Raw genomic sequence first — 13,388 nt, forward strand, 5'->3', positions numbered from 1 at the left:
TATTTTATTTTATTTTATTTTATTTCATTTTTAAATTTAACTGTTTAGCTGCTTATATATTTGAGGCTGCAACTTATTACTGAACTATAGCTAGAAGGAGATGACAGGACTTTCTGATGCATCCAGGTAGTCTCCACAGCTGAAGCTACATCACACTATGCACCCCTGTATCCTCCTTTATGTTCTGAGAGGACTGTTTGCTTTTGTTTAGCCACGAGATCTGTTTTGTTCCCTCCAGGACAGGGATTCTTCGCTTATGCAATAGCAATATCCTGCTTTAACAGGCAACAACTTGTTGGATGGAGTGCCTGAGGGGTTTGAGTGACTGCTGAAACTCCCTGTCTGATACTCGTGGGGTGGTGTGCTTGCCCAGAGAACTGCATCCAAGTCTACAGCTAGAAGGATGATTAAGAAAACTCCTCAAGTTCAGAGCTGGCTGTTTTGTTGGTGGTTTAAAGGAATAGTTTTCTGCTAACATTAAATAATCTGGAGTAGGGATTGGCAGGCAATTTTTTTTAAGCATTTGCGTGCTTATGTAATAAGCTGCTTATTACATTTGCGTAACCAAAAAGTTGGAGAATATGAAATTTTAGGGCAACATCTGGTATCGAGAGGACCAGCTTTATAAGTATCATTTACCTCCTTTAGTTTTTAAAAATTACAAAATCCTGCAAAGACAGAAGGTGCACACCATTTCACATTGGTTGACTTTGCTTCCCTGGAACAAATTACTGTACTTGGATAGGAAAATAGATTTGGTTGGTTTGTTCTTCGCAGGATCCAGTTTCTCCTCCACATACGATGAGACCCTCACTTTTGGGCCCCTCACTCCAAGAAGGACATGGAGGTGCTGGAGTGTGTCCAGAGAAGGGCAACGGAGCTGGGGAAGGGTCTGGAGCACAAGTGTGCTGAGTTCCCGGCTGAGGGAACTGGGGTTGTTGAGCCTGGAGAAAAGGAGGCTGAGGGGAGACCTTCTGGCTCTGTCCAAGTCCCTTGGAGGAGGGTGCAGAGAGGTGGGGGTGGGTCTGTTCACCCAAGGACCAAGGGACAGGACAAGAGGAAATGGGCTCCAGTTGTGTCCAGGGCAGTTGAGATGGGATGTGAGGAAGAATTTCTTTGCTGAAAGGGTTCTGAGGCATTGGAAGGGGTTGCCCAGGGCAGTGGTGGAGTCCCCATCCCTGGAGGGATTGAAGAGTCGTGTAGACATAGTGCTGAGGGACATGGGTTAGTCTGTCAGTGTTGGGTTAATGGTTGGACTTGATGAGCTTAAAGGTCTTTTCCAATGGAGGCAATACTGTGATTCTGTGAGACAGTTTCCTCAGTGGCTGAGAAAATGGGATGCAGTCATACCTCTTGCAGGAGGCCACTGAACTAAGAGTGGTCAGGGCTCGCTGAGGATGGGCAAGTGAGGACTCATATGGCAATGTGGGCATCCCTACCCAACCAGATGTGCTGGAGAAAGCTGTCCCTGCAGTTTCTGTGCCACTGGGCTGGTGTCTCACTCCGGGCTTTGCAGAGAACTCTAGTCTGAGTGGGGTTGTGGCCACCTCCTGACAGCCTGACTCCTACATACTCAAGTGTAGCATCCCTTCAGTCCTACGCTTTCTCAGCAAGCTCAATATTTTCCCAGTTGGTGAACAGAGAAACACTTAAAGGTCAATATCTAAGGAGACATTTTAACCCATTAGCAGCAGTACCAAGGTAGAAGAAAACTGAAGGTGAAGAATGACCATTTATCCATTTTGCCAACATCAATGGTCTCCATTTGCTGCTGTGAATTAGTGGCAGAAGGATGCTCCTCATGCTGGATGCCTGTCTTGGTTACATTTCCTGAGTGGATGACTTGGGGCTCTAATTCTTTGCATCACAGTGCATAGATCCATTGAGTGAAGCAGAAGAAAAGTTTCTGAGAAATGGTTTTGAAAAAAAAAAAGTTGTTTATTCACGTGGTTACACTGATAAGAGAACAGCAGTTAGCACTTTGGGAAGGCACAGACAGTTTCTTATTCTAATACACATTTATTCTCCAACCTGGTTCTCATCCTCAGTGGCAAACGTGTGGTAATGGCGTGTGCTGGCTAATGAACAAAATCAAATCACATTATTTGCTGTAGCTACTTTCTTCAGGCTGTATTTAATTGATAGGTAATGGATAGAAAAGAAAACTGCCTGAAGCTTAAGTTGCTTGTCAATTAAAATAATTAAATAAAGTTTGGGAATGTTTAATTCTAAATGATTTTTTTAAAGTTGGGTTTTGTTTTGTTTTGTTTTTTTTTAATTTCCCCCTCTAGAAAATGGCTGTTCCACCTGCTTACGCTGATCTGGGCAAATCTGCCAGAGATGTTTTCACCAAGGGATATGGTAAATAAAACCAATATAAGTTTGGTCTTTCACTCTCTACCTGATTCCTGAAACTTTTAGGATTTTATTGCTCTTCTCTGATAAATATGCCAATAATTTCCATTAGAATCCAGAGGATTTTCTGTCGTAGCTTCACATTGCCCTTGCTGTCTGGAAAGGCAGGATAACTTACTTATCTTTTGACAAAATTCTTCCTGTTCCCCATAGGACCATTGTCTGCTTTGAAAGAAAATAGTGTGTTGTATTTTGACTCTTTCTTTGTATCATAAATGGGATCATTGATGTCAGTAGTTTGCTTATGAATAAAACGCTGCTCAGTATGAATAAAGACATTATTACCTAATTTGGTCCCAATTATATTGCTGATGACAGTAGGATTAATCAGTCTGAAGTGAATACAAGCTGCGTAATCTGCTTCATAAAAACACATAGTTTGATAACTCTACCCTGGGTTTATTTTTTTAATAGTTCACAGAGATATAGAAGGAAGTTTTAAGAAATAAATCAGAAATGCTTTTCAAATTACCATGTAAATAATTCCTGTTTTTTACTCATCTTCTAGGTTTTGGGTTAATAAAACTTGATTTGAAAACGAAATCTGAAAATGGACTGGTGAGTTTGGAAACACATTGAAATCCAAAGCATTGCAACGTTCTTGTGTTTACTGCGTATTGCTTTTTAAAAGGAAATACGGAGCCCTTACTCTTCCCATTTTTCAGAGCTATTATAACCTTTGTGTTGGTAATTTTTGTACAATATATGAGACTGGGCACAGGTTAGAGCAGAAGACACAGCGCAGGGCTCCTTTGCAACAGTGGTAACTGTCTGCTCTGAAAATCCTCTTGTTACCTGAACTCTGTGTCAGTGTCTCCCCTCCCGCCTCACCGCATTGAACGAGCAGAAATACGCTGCTTTCGGGTTCCCAGAGGTTGTGCTCCCTCGTGGATTTCTTCCTGTAAAGGTTTTGATTTAGCTCTGTGCTCAGACGGGGCACAAACTCTCGGGGGTTCTGTTAATGAGCATTTGAGAAGAATGTTTTGCCCAGGGCTGATAATCAGGTTTAAAATGGAGCTCACACACAGTTGTGATTCGTGATTTCTCTGTGTCCTGTGGTCAGAATTTCGGACAGTACCATTTCTAAGCGTGCTGCACGCTCTTTAACTTAGCAATCACTAGACAAGATTCATTGCAATGTAACTGTGTATTGCAGCTAATTTTTAGAGCATCTCTGTGAAGCATTTGCAGACTTGCATGCTGATTCACAGACAGACCTTGTACAGACCAGCACCTTACTCTGCGTTACGCTGCTGGTACGGGTTATCCACGTTCCTGCCCCATATCCATTCCCTGAGCGTGCAATGCTTTTTCTCCCTACACTGAATTTTTTTGTGGGGCAAAGAGTGTGTTGATGACCAGCAAACATATTCTTAAATCTTCTGAGAACTGTGCAGTATTGAATAGTATCCCAAATTACAATGACTAATATGTTCTACAAGTAAAAGTATTTGCCTGTGTGTGACCATAAATATATTTGCAAGTAAAAAAAAAATATTATGTATATATGTTTCTTTTTTGTTTGTTTGTTTTAGGAATTTACAAGCTCAGGTTCAGCAAACTCAGAAACCAGCAAAGTTAGTGGTAGTTTGGAAACAAAATACAAATGGGTGGAATATGGATTGATGTTCACAGAAAAGTGGAACACCGACAACACACTAGGCACTGAGATTACTCTTGAAGATCAGGTAATTTTCGTCTCAAAAGATGCAATTTAAAAATTAACTTATGACAGTCTCTTAATTATTAATCCAACCAGTGAATTTGTTTTGTATTCAGCTTGCACGTGGCCTGAAGCTGACCTTTGACTCCTCCTTCTCTCCTAACACTGGGTAAGAAGTGAGTAAGCTTAAGTGACAAAAAAAGGCATTTGTTATTTTAGTTTTCCAGAGTACTGTCTTGCTTTTTTACTCCTCCTGTCCTAGGATATCGAGAGAGTTAATAATCAGCCTGTGTACGATGAAATCATGTACATCTGATTTAAATCTTAGTATTAACAATCCCTTTTTAATCCTAAATTATAGCAAGCAAACCTTTAAATACAGGAACTTGAAAATTATAGTCAGAATTAAGGAAGGAAGAAAAGGGTTTTGTTTACGCTCCTGTTGCTTATTTCTGGCCGGGTCAGAGGATGAGCTACTGTCTGAATAAAAAGAGTTAATCAAGTCAGCTGTAATGCAAAGCTTAACGAGCTGCGGGAGCCAGTTGGCCACGGCTCTAATAGGTCGACAGAGTAACTGGGCTCTTCTCCCAAACTGAATTTATCATCTGAATTCTTGCTGGCCACAGCGTGCCTCGGTGGTGGGTGAGTTATTTCTGACACGGCGATTGGATGCCACATTTTTATGTGGGCCAGAGGGATTAAGCAGCAGCTGTAGGTTTAGATGTTGGTTTATTTATTTTTTTTTCCCCTGATTATCTTTTTACAAGCAACGCTGCCAGCGAGTCAAAATATTCTGCACATGAGCTTCCCCGAGCAGCACACTGTGCTGCCGGGGTTATAGTCCCAGGAGAGGTGTCACCCTGTCTTCTAGATTGTGTCCTGCATTGTAAACTGCTTCCATTCCATTCCTAATTCTAAATTAATTAGTTATTTTTGTATTTATTAACCAGAATAATCTGTAGTGTTTATTGATAATTAATTTATTGATAATCTAGTCTTCTAGATTGTGTCCTGCATTGTAATCTACTTCCATTCTGTTCCTAATTCTACATTAATTAGTTATTTTTGTATTTATTAACCAGAATAATCTGTAATGTTTATTGATAATTATTTCTTAGCTGGTAGGATCCTTAAAAAAATTAAAAAAGAACAAACCTCTGTGAGAATGACGAGCTCTATAGCGATTTCGTAGGCACTTCACAGACACTATAGGATCTGAGTTGTAACGATTGCCTTGTGGGAAGACTATTAAAATTCTGAATAAATGGGGTGAGATTCAATCCTGGTGTGACCTGTCACAGGGATGCATCATGTCTGAATATAAGACACCCTTTTGTGTCCCAGGTGTGTTTCTGACACTCCTGCTCTTTATTTCTGATTTTGAAAAAATACATGAAATTCCTGAGTCCAAAATAATAATAATAAAATTGAGAGCAATCTCTATCTGGGTCTGATACAGGACTGAAACAGTTCTTGGAGGCTGTTTTTGCTAACTGAAGTGAAAGGTTGATTTGAAATTAGCCTGACTTTTCCAGAAATATTTCAGTAAAAGATTTGGTCAAAGATCCAAGACACTTGTAAAAAGAGAAGGAAAAAAAAAAATATCTTAAATATGAGTAGCTGAATATATTAGACCTCTTGCCTTGTGAGGGTCTGCACCCTTGATGTAAGATGACCTAGGGACACATGAGAAAACACTGTTCTGGCCAGTAGTATAAAAAGAAACAAGTGACTCAGGAGAGTTTATTTCTGTGTGAACCTGGCAGCCTTTCTGATGGCTGTAACCATTACACTTCATCAAGCATCCTAAGGAGAAAACGGTGTCAGAGCTACTGAAGCAGCCTCCATCCTTAGCAGCAAGGACTTTCCCTCAGGAACCTGGAGGCAAAGTAGTGATTCCTTGATGTCTATCAAAGTAAATGAAATTACCCAGTTCACTAAAAATTGTTGGTTTGGGACAGGCCAACTATTATTGACTTTCTGTGGCTGATCTCTAAACTGCTACACTTTTCATTCCTTCCCTGCATCGACCAAACTTCCAAAAACATCAGATGAATTGGAGATGAGGGTTTGGTTTTTGTCACCTCCCATCTGGCTTATTGTGCTGCTGCTTTTCAGAACACAGCCCACAAGTGCTTAGTGTGGTGCCACAGCGCATTTTATTGCTCAATTGCAAATAATTCACTGGAGCTGAATGAGGGTTTTGCAAATGTGAAAGGTAAGAAGGTGACGTATCATGTGGCTCTCCAGGTATGTGTACTTTATCTTCAAGGACTATTACACTGAGTTAAGTAACTGATTTCCTTGAATTGCTACCTACAGGTGTACCTGTTCAGAGAGATGAGATTCTTTCTTTTCTTTTTAGGAAAAAGAGTGCTAAAGTTAAGACAGGGTACAAAAGGGACCACATCAACATTGGCTGCGACATGGATTTTGATATCGCCGGTCCTTCAATACGTGGAGCCCTCGTGGTTGGCTATGAGGGGTGGCTGGCAGGTTACCAAATGACTTTTGAGACAACAAAGTCTAGAGTGACCCAGAGCAACTTTGCTGTTGGCTATAAGACTGATGAATTCCAGCTTCATACTAATGTGTGAGTATTGGCAGACGGGCATTAAAAAGGAATTTGAAAGGATTTTGCTGCTTATTAGAACAGTGAAAGGGATGGAGTTTCGGCAGTGGTGAAAGAGGGAATGGTGGATTTGAAATAACCTCTTCATTTAAGATGGCAAGTCACGTTTTTTAGTGGCATTAACTTTTCTTTTAATTAATGTAGGTAAGGGAATGCATGATGGAAGGAACTGGAACTCACTGAGCACCCAAGCGTCCAGGGCTATGTTTCTAACAAAGATTATTAGAATCTATTAGTGGAATAATAAAACGAGTGGTTTATAAAAATATTCTTAATCATAGAATGGTTTGGGTTGGAAGGGACCTTAAAGATCATCCAGTTCCAACCCCCCTGCCATCGTCTACTTCCAACCCCCCTGCCATTCTTCCTGGAAGTTGAAATAAAAGTAATGCCTTTTGCACATGTCAGAATCAAACAAAATGGTGGTTTGATCTGTAGATGAAAGAGTTGATCAGAGGATGAACAAGAACAGAAAAAAGGGAATGAATGGAAGAGACAGGGACTGGGTTTGTTTTAGTACTGGAAGGGATACGGTGCAAAAGTTTGTTTGAGTATTTTAACTCCTAATAACCTATTGGCACAAGCATTTCTCCTTTCTGAATGTGTGAGCAGTGGGAAACCAGGACCAAATTCTATGAAAACCTGAATTTCTTTGTCTCCTGTTCCTCTTAAAAAAGCAATTTATGCCTTTGGGGAAGTTTTTTTTAAGATTAGGCAATCCCTAATCCATTCCCTCAGCCCTGCCTTTCCCATTCCCGTGGGTAATTGGCTATTTTGTATGTAGCAGAGCTATTGCAGGCTGTTCCCATTTGGGGGCTGAACAACTGTTCTGCTTTCCTGGAGCTGCTGCTTCAAAGGTTTTCTGTTCTGTTTTTCATGCTGTTTTGCAGAGATCTGGTTTAGGAAGCTCACATTGCCTGGCAGAACAATTGAACCTTCACAGCCCAGACAGCATGTTTGAAGGATTGCCAAAGCACAAAAATGTGGGCAGAAAACTTTTCATCAAAACAATATGTGGTAGTTAGGAGTTACTCCTTCAAGCCCAATGACTTTCAGCTTTGTTATACTGTAGCAGTTCAAAACATTGTATTATTGGCTTTTGCTATGAAATGCTGTCATTATTATTACTCTTAATTAAAGCAACAGCAGAAAATAACTTTATAACAGCAGCAGGGGCTCAGATCTTAACTGTACTGCTTCTTGGTTTCCTGGGGGTTTGTTTCTTAGGTTGCTGTTACTGTATGTGGATGATAAATCATCTTCAGGACACCTGGCTTGTTTATTTAATATTCATACTCGACCAATTGACAGGCAAAACCATAAATGTGTGATATGAATAGAAATCTGATTTATTGATATGAATAGATTAGTTGGGTATTTGACTTGTTTCAGCTTTGAAACGTGTCAAGAGTTTTTATAAAATCGTAGAAACAGTTGTGTGTGGAAGTCCCATCACTAACCTGCTTGGTTGTTTGACCTGGACAGTTCAGTGTTTCACAGGGATGCTGTGGCAGAGCTGATAATTTAACTAGAGGGGGTTTGAAGCATCATCTTTTGTTCCTGGTGTTACACAGACCAGCTGGGGACTTTTACAAGTTATTTTCCTTAATACTGCCTTAATATATTCATTTTCATAGAGGGATAATGTTTTTTATCTACATGTGAAAAGTGCTCTTATTACTATTAGAATTAAAAGGAAGTTTGACTTTTAAATTATTATTATTATTTTGAATAATCAATAATAACTAAAAGGAGGTAGGGCTGGGTGATTTCTAGTTTTAAATATGATTTTCCTTGCTTTTTAAGCATAGCTCAGACCGCCCCCCCCCCCAATGTTGCAGGTCAAGACAGAGCTGTGTGGGAACCTTGCACAAAAATCTGCCTGTATAACCAGCTCTCCTCAGTCCTTTTTAATCCCTCCTTTTCTTGAGAGCCAAGCCCATGCAGTTATATGTGAGCTTCAGTCTTATCTGAAGTAAGTATTGTAGTGGTTTTTTTTCTGGAAGAATTGCTCTTAACAATTTAAAAAGCTGCTGCTATTGCTTGAACTTTTAAATAGGCCTGTTTGTGTAACTGTTATGAACTAAGGAACATCAGGCCAAAGGGGTCAAAGTGGAAAGATTCTATATCTGCCCCTTTTTGTAATCACTGTAGGTTTGATATACTCTGATAATTGGAACCAGATTATTTCATAGTTTAGAAATAACCATCTTCTATTTGCAGAGGTCTTCCTGTGGTTTTGTGCAATATGTTTGTATCCTCTCTAAGAAAACAAGTGAAAACAGAAATTCAGATGCTTGCCGGTTTACAAGGAAGCTTTTAGAAGTCTTTTTGCTCCTGTTTTTATGATCTGCATGCTCTAATGTTTTGCATTTTATGTACCACACTTTATTCCCTGGATGACATTGGTGTCAGTCGTAATTGTAAGTTGTGCTACTGGGTAGCAGTGGTAGAAGGCTGTCGTCATTATTCAGCTGTTGGCCAGAGCTCTGTGTAAAATAAAATCAGTTTCATTTCAGTTTCTGGTAGAGAGATATCTATAGTACAGATAAACCATAAGGATTATTGCAAATGGTATTCATTGGCAAAAGCTGATACACTTGGATGTTAAATTGGCATTTTCACCTCTGATACAGTTCATCTGTGTCTGGTAAAAGCGTGCTGACGAGGCGGTGTGAGGATGCCTGACTGCCCAGGCTTGGGGATGGAGGTACAGCCCTCTCAGGAGATGTATGCCTGGGAAAATAATGATTTCAGAGATGTGCAGCGAAGATTAAATCTCTTCACTACAAAAACTCCCATCTAGAGAGAAGGGAGAATTAGAAGTTGTCCTCATTAGTCTATTTTTGATAGTTTGTCATGGCTTTTTTTTTTATTTTATTTTATTTATCAGTTTCAGAAGTTGTTTGTTGAAATCCAATAACCATCAATGAATTTTAAGCATTTCAAAATGACTTCATAACCATCTGGCCTAATGTCTCTATCTTAGTTGTTACAGGGATATGAAATGAGGTGTAAGGGAATGTTCTGCAAATATAGATCTTACTGGGGAGGGGTGGTAAAAAAAAAAAGATGATTGTTTTGGGATGCAGTTTAAAACTAGACTAAATACATTACTTCCAGGAATGATGGAACAGAATTTGGAGGCTCCATTTACCAGAAGGTGAATGATAAACTGGAAACTGCTGTGAATCTTGCTTGGACGGCTGGTAACAGCAACACTCGCTTTGGAATTGCAGCCAAGTATCAGATTGACCCAGATGCCTCTTTTTCTGTGAGTTCCGTGCATGTACATCTCTAACTGTTTGAAAATAGAGTCTCGTAACAGAAATGTGAAGCAGCCTTTACATCAGTAAAGTAGAGTTTTGCTGCAGTTCTGTGGTCTATAGTTGGCACTTACATCTTTTTGTCTTGTTTTTGGCAGCATGAGAGCCCAACTATTAGATTTTCTTAAAAAAAATATTTCTATTAAATCTAATTCTGTGAATAGATTTAATATTTTTATTGTATTATTGGGCACTGTTAGAAATATTTTCATTGTATTATTGGGCACTGTTTGGAGATTTTAATTTTGAGGCAAAATTAACTCTAAGATTTTTTTTATTATTATTATTTAAAAGATGAAATCCTTTACCTGCTTTAAAGGTATTATTGAATTTTCAAGTAGGAAGCACTTTGCAAAAAGATACAAAATTATTTATATATGGTGGTTTTTTTCCCTTAAGGCTAAAGTGAACAACTCCAGTCTGATCGGATTAGGATACACTCAGACATTAAAGCCAGGTGAGTCTATGCAGAAGAAATTCAGACATCAATAAATGATATTTCAGTCTGGAAATATCAAAGAGATCTTTTTTTGTGATAAAAAGTGTATTGTTTTGCAACACTGCTGTTCTGCTTGGCAACCCAATGATGAACTTTTCCAGGTTTGTTAATTTTTGGATGTCTAGTGGAAGCAAAATTAGTCCAGACCACCATCCACTGAGCAGTCAGATACTCTTTTATGTTGATACAAAAATATACCTACAATTAAAGGTTTCACAGATAAATAAATGTGGTTTTAGCACTTTCAGAAGCCTCCTGTTACTAAGTTTGTTTTGCTTGAGAATGTGACTTTCTCAAGGTTGCCTGGTCCAGGATGAGGACAATCTTACTGCTGTGAAATCAGTTTTAATGCAGTCTAATAAATCTGCTGCCAGAATACCAAGTAGATTGACATGAGATATTACAGGAGACAAGGCTTGGGACTTTTCATGCCTAGATTTTAAAGTGGTTGAGAAAGGTGGGTATGTATCAAGGTCCCAATTTTTCATAATACTACTCTAAAATTAGATTAATCAGTGGACCAGCAGCAGTGAACTGACTCAGAGCTTTAATTACTTGGAGTGATAAAAAGCAGAATCTTATCACCGTGGTTTATTATAACCTTCATAATTCAGAAAGATTTCATATCTACAAATTGTTTTAAAATGCCCAGTCCTTCCAAATTACATTAACCTAGCTAGCCAATAAATTAAAGCAGCAACACAGACACTGTGCACTTGCTGAACGCAAAGCTCATTCCAAATTTTAACAGTTGCCTTTTCTCTCAACTTTTCTCTGTTTTGCAGGTATCAAACTGACATTGTCAGCTTTGTTGGACGGCAAGAATGTCAATGCAGGGGGTCACAAACTTGGTCTAGGATTGGAATTTGAAGCCTAAGGAGTGATTCTACAATCACAAATTTGAAAATACAGCATAGCTACCTTCAGAATATAGTGTACCTTTCAATGTTTTATGTCTGGGATGCAAGTCTTGCTAAGTATCAGTCCTGCTAGTCCTGGTTAAAGACAGCTAAGCTTTAAAAGTCATGTTGTTAAAGAAATGGAGACAAAAGCATAAAAAGAAATCCTAATTCCAGGCTTGATTTTTTTTTTTTTTGAATGTTATTGCCCATCACATGTGTCAGCTGCTACATGATAGGAAGTAGGAAGGTATTGATTACCTTTACTAATGTAATGACTGCACAAGGAATACATTAATGTGGTATAAAAACTGTGACTTTTAAGATTTGCAGACCACTATATTTTACTGTTAATTCCGTAAGCAAAACGTTGCGACACTTAAAGTTTCAATTCACGCTGGAATGTGCAAACTTGTATGAAAAAGGGATTTATTATTATTTTAATTTTTTTAAGACATTTCATGAATGGTTTGTCTTTTTTCTTTTCATCATCTTACACCTACAGCTGTCTCCAGAATGCTTTAGATTGTCCACCTTGTGTAAGTCTGTTGGGGAGGAGGTTTGATGTGACTCAGCCAATACTACCTGTCCTGTGTTGTGGTTCCTTTCCCTTGCACTGACTGGAAAGCTTGTAAGACAGGGCCATAATCAGGGAAGAGTCTTTGTAACTGCAATCACATAGTAGTTGCATCACTAAAATTCCAAATGGACTTTTGTTTGATGACCACTTTTTTTTAGCAACTCAATGGGTACATTTTTAGAGAGTCTTCCATTTTGTGTGGAACTAGACCCTAAAATGCTGTACTTGACACTACTAAAAATTGATTAAAAAAACCCAAACCCAACTTGAATAAAATATTGAAATGTCACCTTTTACTTTGTCTTTCTATTAATTTTGAAAACAATTTCATATTAATTCTTAGCTCCAGAAGCAGACTGGTAACATCTTGGTGCATATTTTGTACCACACAAACAAAAAATATTTAAAAGAGTTGAGTTCCAGACATGACCACATTCTTAGTGCTCACTAAACTCTGGCAACTGCACATCTGCAGTGTGTAGCTCATGGAGAAAACGAGATAACATGACTTGTATCTGTCTTTTATTGCAGAATTCACAAAGTTAAATTACTTTTCTATAAACAAATAGGTGCGAGCAATGAACAGTTATCAGCTGGGATAAACTTCAGTGGCTTTTCATTAAAACTTTGTATTTTTTCTTATGTAAGCAGTTGACGTGGGTGGTGTGCAGATGGCAAGAGGCTGTGGTGGAGGAGGATGTGCCTGATGAGGAAATGGGTGTTTCGACATTGTGAGATTAGTAAATCCGCCTCAGCGACAGCCAGCCTGCAAATTGTGCAACGTCCTCTTGTCTTCCCGCTTATCACAAACTATTCCTGAGTATTTCTTAGTATGTCTTATCTCAAATATTTAACGTAACACTCCTGGGGGAAGTGGTCCTCTTCTAGATTTCACCAAACAAAACAAACCACGTGCAGCCAGCTCACGGTAACCTGTCAGATGCTCAAAATTACTGTGTGTTCCTGTATGCTGGACATGGTTTGTGTTCTGTCCCCGTAAGCCTTTGGGCTCCTTCTTCTTGGTTTTCTCATGCTTGAGGCATCTGTGTTTTGGAAATTTTTCTCCCATGATCAGCTTCAAGGCTTTTCTCAGGGCTTGCATCACCTCACTTGGGGTGAGGACAGGAAAGTGTTTTCCTATAGATCTGTTAAATTCTGCAAAAAGTGTGTGTGAGTGGAACAGTGCGAAGCCGAGTTGTGTGTGGACACTGCTGAACAGCATCCTGGGGCTGTAGGGTTGTGTGGAGGGACCAACCCCTAATGTCAGCCTGTCTGAAGGGATCGCAGAATTTCCTCAATTGGAAAAGACCTTTAAGCTCATCGAGTCCAACCATGAACCCAACACTGACAAGTCCCCTATGACTAACCCATGTC

General features: G+C 39.2%; 1 protein-coding gene across 1 annotated transcript; it reads left to right on the forward strand.

The window, feature by feature from the left end:
• The first annotated feature begins 2,273 nt into the window (after positions 1–2,273).
• Positions 2,274–12,302, forward strand: LOC104518855 (voltage-dependent anion-selective channel protein 1). Its single transcript, XM_010170384.2, has 8 exons — positions 2,274–2,361; positions 2,924–2,973; positions 3,951–4,103; positions 4,195–4,247; positions 6,444–6,671; positions 9,834–9,984; positions 10,436–10,493; positions 11,321–12,302. The coding sequence occupies exons 1-8, from the start codon at positions 2,295–2,297 to the stop codon at positions 11,410–11,412; spliced, it is 852 nt and encodes a 283-aa protein (XP_010168686.1). The 5' UTR covers positions 2,274–2,294; the 3' UTR covers positions 11,413–12,302.
• Positions 12,303–13,388: the final 1,086 nt, after the last annotated feature.

This window comes from Antrostomus carolinensis, unplaced genomic scaffold, assembly GCF_000700745.2.
Source record: "Antrostomus carolinensis isolate BGI_N321 unplaced genomic scaffold, ASM70074v2 scaffold21586, whole genome shotgun sequence".
Taxonomy (NCBI): domain Eukaryota; kingdom Metazoa; phylum Chordata; class Aves; order Caprimulgiformes; family Caprimulgidae; genus Antrostomus; species Antrostomus carolinensis.